General features: G+C 46.3%; 1 protein-coding gene across 3 annotated transcripts in view; it reads left to right on the top strand.

Moving 5' to 3' along the window:
* The window catches only part of Ap4s1 (adaptor related protein complex 4 subunit sigma 1), a 40,548-nt gene extending 30,290 nt beyond the window's left edge, over window positions 1–10,258 (top strand). For 2 of the 3 annotated variants that reach the window (XM_040743124.1, XM_040743122.1), the window contains exons 5-6: window positions 818–829; window positions 9,924–10,258. In XM_040743124.1, the coding sequence (XP_040599058.1) occupies window positions 818–829; window positions 9,924–10,052 (141 nt within the window). In that variant the 3' untranslated portion in view covers window positions 10,053–10,258. Of the gene's footprint in view, window positions 1–817; window positions 912–6,360; window positions 7,208–9,923 lie in introns of those variants that run through there. The other variant, XM_040743125.1, reaches the window with a different exon arrangement.
* The last annotated feature ends 2,645 nt before the right edge of the window (window positions 10,259–12,903 follow it).

The following is a 12,903-nucleotide window of genomic DNA, read 5'->3' as shown; positions in this document are numbered from 1 at the left end:
GACAAGGTTTCTCTGTGTAACAGCTCTGGCTGTCCTGGAACTTACTTTGTGGACCAGGCTGACCTCAAACTCACTGAGATCCACCTGCCTCTGCCTCCCCTATGCTGCGATTGAAGGCACGCACCACCACCACCTGACAATATTATTTTAGTTTTTGTGTTATAGAGATCAACCCTAGGGCATTAAAAATGCCAGGTGTGTGCTGTACCTCTGAGATGAACCCTCAAGCTTATATAGCATTAATTAGACATCTACATCACCATTTGTTGATGGCTATAATCTACTACTTAACTAACCCCCTTGATAGGTTCTTGGATTGTTATCAGGAGTTTGCTATTGATAACTCTAACTATCCTGTCACTGTTCCCTGCTCTTAAGATAAGCTTCTACAAGTCAATCAGAGAAGGCATATGGCTGAGGCTTCTTATATGCGTATCAGATTACCCACCAGCTACAAAAGTTGAGTTAGTTTATGATTTCCCATACTTACTTTTTGTTTGTTTTTGTTTGGGTTGGTGTTTTGAGACAGACTTTTACTCTGTTAGCCCAGGCAGACCTGAGTTTGTGGCAATCCTCCTGCCTCAGCTCCCGAGGATTACAGTCATGAGCCACCAAACTCAGCTCTCCCTCTACTTTCTGACCTCAAAAATCCGTCTACCCTGCAACTTTCTTTTCCATTCCCCTTTTCATCCCGCTTTCCAGCTCAAGGCTGCCACTCCAGCAGGCGTAGGAGTCACACTCGCTACGAGGCTTGGAGGCAGAGCAGTCCCTGTCTGGGATCATCTTCTAACCGTGCATTTTTGGTTTTCTTTTTCAGAGTGAACTAGACGTATCCTTTTCAGAACATCTTCCCGTGGCATGTGGCAAAGCACACTCTAGGTATAATCACATAAGCGCCGTCACGCAGGAGGGTGAGTTAGCAGACTCCAGGACACTAATCACCTGTGACCCTGCCATGAATCACAGGCACACCCACCCAGCCTCCTCTTTCAGACACAGCATTTTGTAAGATCCCTTTTTCTTTATCACCAAACAAAGCAATGAGGTGACAGTACTCAAAAGTAATTATTAAATGGGGCTGGAGATATGGCTCAGGGGTTAGGAGCACTGGCCACTCTCCCAGAGGTCCCAGGCTCAATCCCCAGCACCCACATGGCAGCTCACATCTGTCTGTAACTCCAGTTCCAGTTGGCCAGACACTCTCACACAGACACATGTGCAGGCAAAACATCCGTGCACATAAAATTAAGAACATATATTTGTTTAGAAAGTAACTGTTATATATTAGTTTAACGTCCACATGGCAGATGGTTTTGTTCTAAACGTGTCACATGGGAAGAGTACTTTTCTCGGGGAGACTGACCTTTCTGGGTAAATCCCCAGGATTTCCTCATGAGATCAAGGTGGCATTCTGGGGGACAACCTGGAGGGTTAAAGATATTGCCTGGCTTATGTTCATGTCCTTTTATACCAGAAAAAGTTCTTTTCTTTCTCTCTTTAAATCAAACTGTCTGGGACGGGGATGCAGGCCTAGCATGTGGTCATGTACTCAGTCTCGACCGCTTACAACAGCACAGCATGCCCAGGACCACAGGTGTGGCCCGGCACTCACCAGGCGTTTTAGAAGTATACTATGTTGATGCCTAAGATTATTTTTCTTCAAAGGCCTGCCTGCTTTGGGGCTGGAGAAATGGCTCTGTGGTTAAGATACGTATTGCTCTTGTGGCAACCTGAGTTGACTTCTAGCTTCCACACCAGACAGCTCCCAAATGCCTAGCACAGCACTTCCGGGTTTTCCAGTGACTTGTCTGGACTCCTCAGGTTCCCCAACACTCTACACATAAACAGGCTGGACACAGTGGCACACAAATCCCAGCACTAAGGAGGCAGAGGCAGGCAGATCTCTGTGAGTTCCAGGCCAGCCTGGTCTACAGAGTGAGTTCTAGGTCAGGCAGTGCTACATGGCGAAACACTGTCTGAAAAGAAATTAAAAATAGTAAACCCGGCCGGGCGTTGGTGGCGCACGCCTTTAATCCCAGCGCTTGGGAGGCAGAGGCAGGCGGATCTCTGTGAGTTCGAGGCCAGGCTGGACCGATAGCCTCCGAAACAGTACAGAAACCCTGTCTCGTAAAACCAAAAAAAAAAAAAAAAAAAAAATAGTAAACCCACCCATGCACATACACATAAAGTAAAACCAAAATAAATGTTTTATTAGTGATTCTGCCTATCACTTGGAAGTGACTGACATCTTTTTGAAAACATCAAGCTTAGCTCTAAAATAATTACAGCTATTTATGTGTAATTCTTGGAGGGATACATGAGTCACAACATGTTTGTGTGTGTATGCGCAGGGTGTACACAGTAGGTGCACTGTGCAGAGTCAGGGTGTACACAGTAGGTGCACTGTGCAGAGTCAGGGTGTACACAGTAGGTGTACTGTGCAGAGTCAGGGTGTACACAGTAGGTGCACTGTGCAGAGTCAGGGTGTACACAGTAGGTGCACTGTGCAGAGTCAGGGTGTACACAGTAGGTGCACTGTGCAGAGTCAGGGTGTTTGCATCTACACACTGTTCTGGAGCACACTCTTGCCTGTTGGGAGTCATAAAATTTGAGGAAAGGTGATTGCCCTCTAGTGGCGAGTGACCTAAATCCTTTGGACCTAAGAGATCTAAGACTACACAGTGTGTGTGACATTTTTGTAATGACCATTTTATGTATGGAGGTGTTCTGTGTCACGTATGTCTGTGCCTGGTGCTCTTGGGGGCCAGAAGAGGAGGGTCAGGTCCCCTGAACTAGTGTTAGAGGCACCGGATGGGTGCTGGGAATTGAACCCAGATCTACAAGAAGAGCAGCCGTGCTCTTAACCACAGAGCCCTGTGATTCTGTTTTAATTAGGCCACTTAAAGCGGCTCAAAATAAATCTGCTTCTAATTGGACAGGAGAGTAAAAAAGCATTTTTAAACAAATATTTTCAAAGTCATGAGAAAGGCAAGAGCTAGCAGCCACTGCTGGAGATAAAAACTCAAGATGCACTTCTGGCCTTGCCACTGACTGCCGGTTGTGTTGAGCAGACAGTTTATTTCGGAGGGAGAAGTGACTAGAGGAGCTTAAGCGTCCTCTCAGCCTGGATCTTGCCATGGTTCTGGGAAAGCTAACACCTGAGGAAGGGCTTCTTCCATGTCCAGCTGTCCAAGAGTGACGTGAGGCAGCAGGGTGATGGAGTAGCTTATGCTAACCAGCGCTTAGTGCAGAGAGGGCTGTGCTTGTCTCTGCAGACTGCGGATTTCTAGTTGCGACACCGAGCCCCACGGTTCATGTTTGTCTCCTCCTCTACCTTTTTGCTGTTGTGTGGGGTGCGCCACACCACCCACCAGGTCACGTGATCTCTTTTCACCTTTCCTTCCTCACTGTGCTGCCTACTGCCGTCCAGGAAACTCTCTTACAATGTAACACTTGAACCAGCCCAAAACAGGCAATTTAAAACAAGGCTCACTTGCTCACACATGGTTCTCTTCAGCCATCTGCCCCGAGGACTTCCGCGAAGAATGCTGTCGCAGGGAACTGGCAGTCTGTGGAGGTTCTACCGTAGTTCCTGCCTTCCACGGGGAGAACAGCACACGTGCAGCCAGAGAAGCTGCAAGGGCCGAGACTGCTTCAAGGAATTTCTCTAGAGCCACGAGGTTGAAACAGCGCTCGCCACACTTGCCACCCGGTTCTCCCAACACTCAGAGCCCACAGTCTTTGGAGTGCAGAGTAAAAGAAAGCCTTCCTGGGCTGGGCAGGGGTAGTGCACGCCCTTAATCCCAGCACTCGGGAAGCAGAGGCAGGCGGATCTCTGTGAGCTTGATGCCAGCCTGGTCTACAGAGCGAGTTCCAGGACAGCCAGGGCTGTTACACAGCAAAACCCGTTTTTTTTTTTTTTTTTTTTTTTTTGGTTTGGTTTTTTTTGTTGTTGTTGTTGTTTGTTTTTTCGAGACAGGGTTTCTCTGTGGCTTTGGAGGCTGTCCTGGAACTCACTTTGTAGACCAGGCTGGCCTCGAACTCACAGAGATCCACCTGCCTCTGCCTCCCGAGTGCTGGGATTAAAGGCATGTGCCACCAACGCCCGGCTAAAACCCTGTCTTGAAAAACCAAAAAAGTTTAAAAAGCCTTTCTGGTGTGTCCACAGAGCATCTGTGTGCCAACAGAAGAGGGGTCAGAGCCTCGGGAAGTTCTCAAGAAGCCCCTGGCAAAGCCAACTCAGATAATTGCATTTCCCTCCTATAACTACTCCCACCTGAGACTTACAAAACCAGACAGATGGGATTTAAACAGAAACGACCCAAGCAGGCAAAAGCAGTTGAGGAATTCTGGCTTGTTGAAACCCTTCATCCCAGTATGTGGAACCCCTTGATGCAGAGGTGCCCGGTATGCAAACTGCCCATTTAGACTGAGCACCTCAGTGATGTAAGTCACCCCCATGGGGATCCTACCCTCCCTAACCAGGCTGCTGCTGAGAAGGCCTATTTCCATAGCGATTTTACTACATCATATAACTTGCTGGGTTTACCTACACTATCAAGTTTCATGAAGATTGGTTTTTTTTTAGGCACCAATTGATGAGTTTCCTAAAACATGACTAGCCCTGAACACTTCAGAATTCAGAGGAGCTGTCTCTAGCCCTATCTGCTAAGCAGTCCGGTAATGGCACTGGTGACCAGCACCATGTGAACAAGTGCCAACTCCTCAATCCTTCTTTGCACATAAAGGTATAGAAAACCTCAACCATCATCGTGGTCCCCAGTCCTTAAACAAATGGGGCTGCAGGTATAGATAGTGGCAGACACTTGCCTGGCGGCACAGGGCCTTGGGCTTGATTCCCCAACACCCGGTTTTACTGTATTGAGAATGGGACACAGCAGCACTTTCTCCGCCCTGGGTGATTAAGGGCTCCCTTCAGGGTCCTTCGCTTTTGAGGACCCCATTCTGACTTTCAGCAGCATGCCCTCGGGAGGAGAGGATGCTCACCTGGAGCGCACAGCCTCCCCATCCGCTGTGTGTGCATCGTGCTGAACATACAGAAGGCAGAGGACCACTTTGTAGACTTGGTTCTCCTTCCAGCTTCCCCTGGGCTCCAGAGATGGAACTCAGATGTCAGGCTCAGGGCAAGCTCCTGTGTGCACATAGCCATCCGATAGCCCCGTTTTTCACTTGTTGGTTTTGGAGGCCAAATCTCACGTAGTCCGGGCTGTCCTCAAACTCAATATAGCTGACCCTGAACTCCTGTCCTGCTACTGCCTTGGCCGCCAGCGTTCTTGATTAGCAGCCTGTGTGACCACACAGGGCCACATATGCTCCTTAATTGCCTTCTGGTATCCTGGGTAGCCAGACATCCCAGAGTCTGCTGCTGGACTCTTGGGGGCTCTTCACTCACCCCCTCCCAGGCCTGGAAGCAGGGGCAGGCAACAGATAATAGGAGGGTAGTGGTGCTGCTCATATGCGTACACAGGAAGAAAGCCAGCAGCTGCCTGGTGTCCTCACACTTGTTTCCTCTTATGCTCCCTCCCACACCAACATGAGACAGCCAGAACCCAAAGCTTTGATTTAGAATCCTCTTTAGGGATCAAAGCTTGAGGACACGCTTATCCTGGTCTTGGAAAGATGAAGTCCAGGGCCAGCTTGAGCTACTTAGGGATGGATGGATGGAAGGACAGGTAGACAGTTTTTGGTTTTTGAGACAGGGTTTGTCCATATAGCCCTCATTGTCCTGGAACTCGCTCTGTAGACCAAGCTGGCCTCAAACTCAGAGACTTGCCTGCCTCTGCCTCACTATAATGATGAGTATTTCAGTTTTTATTGTCAGATGTTTGTACAACTGATGAAATAGGCCATGATCTCTGATACTATCATCTATCTGTCTATCTATCTATCTATCTATCTATCTGTCTGTCTATCATCTGTCTATCTATCTATCTATCATCTATCTATCTGTCTATCATCTGTCTATCTATCTATCATCTATCTATCTGTCTATCTATCTGTCTATCATCTATCTATCTGTCTATCATCTGTCTATCTATCATCTATCTGTCTATCATCTATCTATCATCTATCTATCTGTCTATCATCTATCTATCTATCATCTATCTGTCTATCATCTATCTATCTATCTGTCTATCATCTATCTATCTATCATCTATCTGTCTATCATCTATCTATCATCTATCTGTCTATCATCTATCTATCTATCATCTATCTGTCTATCATCTATCTATCTATCTGTCTATCATCTATCTATCTATCATCTATCTGTCTATCATCTATCTATCATCTATCTGTCTATCATCTATCTATCTATCTATCTATCTATCTTCAAAACAGGGTTTCTCTATGAAGCACTGGCTGTCCTGGAACTCACTCTATAAACCTGGCTGGCCTCATACCAAGAAATCTACTTGCTTCTGTATCCTGAGTGCTGGGATTAAAGACATGCACCACCACTGCCCAGCTGATAGTTCTTTAGAACATGATTTTATTTTAGAAGTCTTTAAAGCCCCTTCAGAGCTGCTGTAGGTTTGCAAAGGCACCTGTCTCATGCTTTCCTTATTGCCAAAGCACTGGAGTTGTAAGGAATGACATCAGTGTTGTATGCGGTCTCTGAGTCTGCCACCACCTAGCAGAGCACATCCTAGACGATGACAGCTTGCAGTGACCCTGAACAGTGACCGGCATCACTGGGATTCGTGGACTTGCTAAACTTGAGACCCAGAACCCAGCTCTACTTTCTTCACTAACATCCTAAAAGCCTGTGCCCATTATAGGTACAGAAACCAGCAGAGACCTGCTCTCCACAGGTGCTAATCTCAGCCTGACAGAATGAGAAACTGCAGAGCCATTTGCTCAAACTGGAGAGATAGCAGCCGGGGAAGTAGGCATTGCTCAGGGTTGCCATTGCTGGGAAGACTCGGCTTCCCAATGGCCCAAAGACTTCTGTGTGTGCTCCCAGAAGCTCCACCAGCCAGGGGATCCGCATTCCCCTGAGAAAGACATGGAATGGCATAGATCCAGGAGTCTGCTTCCAGCCTCTTCCGACTCCCACAGCCTTCACACTTTTGCATCTCCTTTGTTTTTGTGGTTGGTTAGCTAGTTAATTTGGGGGGACAGGCTCTTCAGTCTTGGCTGGCCTGGAAATTGCTATGTAATAAAATAAAACATCAAGTGAGAAACATGTTTTAGGAGGCAGAAATTCTTGTGTATGACACATCTAATGTTCCATTCCAGTCTGCCTTCCATAGAAATCCTGCAAGGTTCTTCGGTTTCCAGGTTGAGAAAATGGGATCTGGTAAATGTGCTCCTTGGGAGGTTGTTTGTGGTTTTCGAGGTTGGTCATGTTTAACCCAGCCTGAAGGAAGCTCTCTTCCTAGTCACTTGAATTAATAGACCCATAGTCCAGTTTCTTCTTGCTCCCTCCTGTCCCAAACGTCAGAGCTAAAGTATTTGCATGGGTTTATTGCCTCGAGACTTGGCATTTGTGATACTTTCTGGGCCCACATGCCGCTAATCTTGGCTGCACCCGTGTGTACAAGTTGCTCATACACCAAATCAGATGTGACAGCTGGATTCTTATTTTAAAGGAGTCATGGGGCTTTAGGGGGGCATCAGCTTTCAGGCCTTTGCTTTGCATTGGGATCTGGTCTGGTTTGTTCATGGAGAACTGGGTGATCACTGGGGTTTGAGCCAGACACACAGCCAGGCAGTCATATGGCCACAGTGTAGAATGACCTCTCTCACTAACTCGTGCTTCCAGGAGGTGGGGAAAGTCAGGCTTGCCCAACCTCATCCTTGCAATGTGGGGTGTCAGTGCTTGATAAGATTCAGCCATAAATCCTGATTCGAATTTCAAAACAGCCAGGCAGCTGCTCAAGGCAACACCTGAGCAGTGGTCGTTTATTTGTGGAAGATGGGGCAGTTTGACCAGTGAAGCAATTAAACAGATAAAATTAGGTTTCCTCCTATCTCAAAGAAAGTCGCTAAGGCCTCCACTGCCGTCTGTACCTCCAGAGGGCTCAGGGGTCTTTTTCACTTAGCCACCGTTGCTGTGTGATCCCTTTTTATTTTTGAGAAAGGCTGTGATGTATCCCAGGCAGATCTCTAACTCGACACATAGCCAAAAATGACCTTGAACTTGTGCCCCTCCTGTTCTCACCTCCAAAGAGCCGAGATCACAGGTGTGCCTTGTTTATAGGGTGCTGGGGAATCGAACACAGGACCTCATGCCTGTTAGGCAAGCTAACTGAGCTGTATCCCCAGCCCTCAACTCTTTCTATTAGCCTGGCTGCAAACGCCGGCTGCTGGTTCTGATGAACAGGGTTGAACCAAGTATTCATTCCAGCCCTACTTTGGCCTGGGACATAGCAATCATCTGTATAATTGGAAGACATTATTAATAGGTATATCAGAGCAAAGCTTTTTTTTTTCTGGGTCACTTAAGGACAGTTCCCATCGGTTCATGAAAAAGTTTCTTCTGCTGGCTGGCTATTTGCACAGCACTTAATGAGATGTTAGCAGAGTCTAATGGAAACTGGAAAGTCATTCACAGGTTGTCCCATTCGCGACAGACTTCACTGAGCAAATACAATAGAGACTTTGGACATCAGGAATCTAACAAAATCAGGTTATGGTATGTTTTGTAAAGGTTCATTGTTGCAAACTCACAGCTATGTTTAATCAATCATCCATTTGTTGAATGAAGTTTGTCTTTTTGAAACAGCTGGTTCTTTCTTTTCAAACAGCTCTGCAAAAGCAGAATCTCATGTTTCAAATGTAAACTTAAGAAACATCCACACACACCTTGCTCCTCAGTTAGCACACAGATGAAGGGGTTCTCAGGGAGTATGCCTCTTTCCGGTCCCTCACTGCCCTCTTCCCCTACACAGACTAGCTTTCCAGAAAGTGTTCCACCAAGTTAAGCCTTCATAATCCAAAAGTGTCGGGACGTCCATTTGTGAAACTCACAACTTTGGTCCTTGGGGAGTTTCTAGGCTGCCTCCCTCCTGTAGTCCTTCTTCCTCTGGACTGTTTGTTTCCTGCAGAGAAGGCAGCTGATGGTGCAGGCCGAGAAGGGAGCTCGTGGTCAAGCCCTGGGGCTGAGGGATGGTGTTGACTCGGAGCCTTGGGCTCCTCAGCCCAGCTCTGGCTCTTACCAGTCCTGTGACCACAGGCCTGTTTGCTTCTGGATAAATGAGGATTGTGGAGAAGACCAAGATAGTATATGAATGCATTATCACAGAGCCTTGAGCACAGTGAGCATTCAACATGTTTGTGTTATTACTGAGGTCAGGTGGTTTTCTTAACGAAATGTTACTTGCTGTGTTCTCTGGCACTTAATAGATTCTCACTTCGGTTAACAAAATGTACTGTTCTGGCCGGGCGTTGGTGGCGCACGCCTTTAATCCCAGCACTCGGGAGGCAGAGGCAGGCGGATCTCTGTGAGTTCGAGGCCATCCTGGTCTACAAAGCGAGTTCCAGGACAGCCTCCAAAACAATACAGAGAAACCCTGTCTCGAAAAACCCAAAAACAAAACAAACAAACAAACAAAAACCAAAATGTACTGTTCTGGATTGTGATGTTGCTCAGTGCTAGAGTGCTGACTACTGTGCACAAATACATACATACATGCATGCATACATACATACTCATGTATAACACAATACGTATACACACACAGAGATAATTTAAAGAGCTGATACATTTTAGTGTCTACTTACCTGGCTTAGCCAAGGTGAATCTAGGTATGTACATGTATATGAAGGTAATCTCTACTAAAGATTTAAAAAATAACAAAACTCATGTTTAGGCTTATTTACCAGGAAACTAGCAGGCTAAGCCATGTTACTATTTATGTTTGTTAAATTCTCAATCTAATTTCCTTAACATAACCTAGATAATGTTTAATTTGGATAAAGTGCACATCATTTTGGATGAGATGCTGTTAAACGGCTGCATCGTGGAAACTAACAGAGCAAGAATCCTTGCCCCTTTGCTGCTTCTTGACAAGATGTCAGAGAGCTGACGAAGACTGCCAAACAAAGTCTGAATGGTGTGGACGCCCAGGGAGACATCGAGAACCACACAGCCTTCCCACAATTCCCAAAGAGAAAACAAACAATTCTCTTAACCATAAGCATGCTTTTCCTTCTGCAGGAACAGCAGGGTTGTAGTGGAAAGGATGCGTGGCAGTTGTCCATCAGCCAATAAATTTCAAGTTGACTGCTTAAAGCCTCAAGTACTCTCTCGCCACTGTACTACACAGATAACCCTAGGCATCCCTCCGCCTTCCTTAACTGTGTGTGCGTCTGTGCACGCGCCAGTTTCTGAAGTTTTTGATATCCATTTTAAGGATACTTAGCAATCATGATACCATCATGTAATCATCTTTATGAACCTACTGTGAAATTATAGTTAAGTATTAGAAGAGCTCTAACAGCTATTTTTTTTTTGTTTTGTTTTGGTTTTTTTGTTTTACGAGACAGGGTTTCTCTGTATTGTTTTGGAGGCTCTCGGTCCAGCTTGGCTTCAAACTCACGGAGATCCGCCTGCCTCTGCCTCCCGAGTGCTGGGATTAAAGGTGTGCGCCACCAACGCCCGGCTCTAACAGCTATTTTGATGCCACATTTTATTATTATTTGGGGTTGTTGACAGAGGGTCTCATTGTAACCAGGAATGGCCCCAAAATTTTTATGTAGCTGGGGATGACCTTCAACTCCAAATCGTCTTGCCTCCACCTCCCAAGATCTGGGGTTACATGTTACATATCTGGTTATGTCATGTTTTAAAGTGCCTGGCTTCATACTAAGCTAAGAAAATTTACTTCAGTTCTAAAAAATAAAACCAAAGGCAATCAAAGACATCAGGCTGGTGCAAAATAAGCACTTCCTCTCATTCAAAAAATTTGCTTTTAAAATGAGCACACAGAAGTATCTGTTAGGAGTACAGAACACTTCGTCTTAAACAAAAGAAGGAGCACTTCAAGCCGGGCGTTGGTGATGTACACCCTTAATCCCAGCACTCGGGAGGCAAAGGCAGGCAGATCTCTGTGAGCTCTAGACCAGCCTGGTCTACCAAGCGAGTTCCAGGACAGGCTCCAAAAACCAAAAAAAAAAGGAGCACTTCACAACTTCCGTGTCATCCTTGCACGGGGCCAATGCTAATGTCTTATCATTCCAGTGTCAGTGTCTAACTCCACCTTCGGTGTCTCAGAAACCAACCAAGTAACTACAGAGAACCACACACACACACCAAAATCAGCCTTCTAAATGCTTCTGCCACGACAGAACATGCAGAGCCGGTGTACAAGGGCATGTCTGTGCACACAGGTGTGGGGGATGGGTAATGGAGGAAACAGACGGGGTGGCCCGTGCCGGGCTTCAGGAGCCCTCCCGCCAGTCTCGGTCCTCCATGCGGCACTGTGCTGCTCTCGTGGGGGTGGGGGGTGGGGGAGGAGGTGGTCCATTCCTGAAACTCTACAACGTATAAGGACCAGAGAACTAGTCATATTAGACTGCAAAAGCAAAACAGGTGTTCTCTCTTATTTGGGAAGGCTTCTGACCCATGGGAACAACACACAATGTATATATCAAGTCGTCAGGATCTGGGGAAAGCCCCACCTAGATCAAAGACCTTCGCTGTCTTGCTGAGAAGCAGCAGCAGGGAAACACTGTCCTAGTTGGTAGGCCCTTAATCAGTAGCATGTGGAGGGATCTCAGAAACTGGTGCATCAGAAGTAGCTAGGGAGTGAACAAAATTAACTTTTGGGTCACACTAAAATAGTAGATAAATTATGTCTTGGCACAGATTCTAGTGTCTTTAGAGAACACTAGAGTTTAAAAAATATTTAGGCCGGGCGTTGGTGGCGCACGCCTTTAATCCCAGCACTCGGGAGGCAGAGGCAGGCGGATCTCTGTGAGTTCGAGACCAGCCTGGACTACCAAGCGAGTTCCAGGACAGCCTCCAAAGCCACAGAGAAACCCTGTCTCGAAAAATCGAAAAACCAAAAAAAAAAAAAAAAAAAAAAAAAAATTTAGTAGATACCATAGGAAAACACACCACAGAGCATAACTGTATTTGGAGACCGTGGTGTATTGGAACACCCGACTCCAAGTGAGCAATGATCTGGCTTCGGTAGCATGCTATGCAACCACCTCCCTTTAGCTAAGTGCCTGCAGTGACTTTTGACTCAGAAAATACTGGCAAAACTGTTCTTCTAAGACTCATCAGATAACCCACTGGAGCAGTATAGGGCAAAAGCAACCACACATGGTCCCTGACTGAAAGAATATGACTAAATAAAACCGGACATTTCAGGGCTGTAGGGAGGATGTTTGCCCATTAGCACTCCATGAAGCAGGCCTGAAGGTACACACCTATAATACCAACATGGGAGAGACAGAGGTTCAGCATCATTCTACATTGAGTTTGAGGCAAGCCTATGTCAGAGATCTTGAAAAAAGAGTATTAATGAAATACTACTTTTCCTTGTATTTTCAACTATCTAAAAGCATGGCATCAGTGAGTAGAGGCACGTCACCAAGTCTGCTGACCTGAATGTGACTCCCAGGACCTACCCGATAGGAGAAAACTAGCTGTCTGTGTGGGGGTGTCAGATCCCCTAGAGGACTAAAGTGGTTAAAAGCTCTGGCTGCTCTTCCAGAGGTCCTGAGTTCCCAGCCATCACATGGTGGCTCACAACCATCTGTAATGAGATCTGGTGCCCTCTTCTAGCCTGCACGAATACCTGTAGATAAAACACTATATATAATAAATCTCAAATAAATAAAGCAATCCTGAACAATAAAACAACTGCTAGTTATCACCATTCTTGAGTTAAAGTTGTGCTATAAAGGCACAACAATAAAAACCAAATG

This window comes from Mesocricetus auratus, unplaced genomic scaffold (genome assembly GCF_017639785.1).
Source record: "Mesocricetus auratus isolate SY011 unplaced genomic scaffold, BCM_Maur_2.0 Super-Scaffold_15014, whole genome shotgun sequence".
In the NCBI taxonomy this organism is placed as follows: domain Eukaryota; kingdom Metazoa; phylum Chordata; class Mammalia; order Rodentia; family Cricetidae; genus Mesocricetus; species Mesocricetus auratus.
The sequence above is the reverse complement of the archived record's forward strand: the minus strand, read 5'-3'. Positions and strand labels throughout refer to the sequence as shown.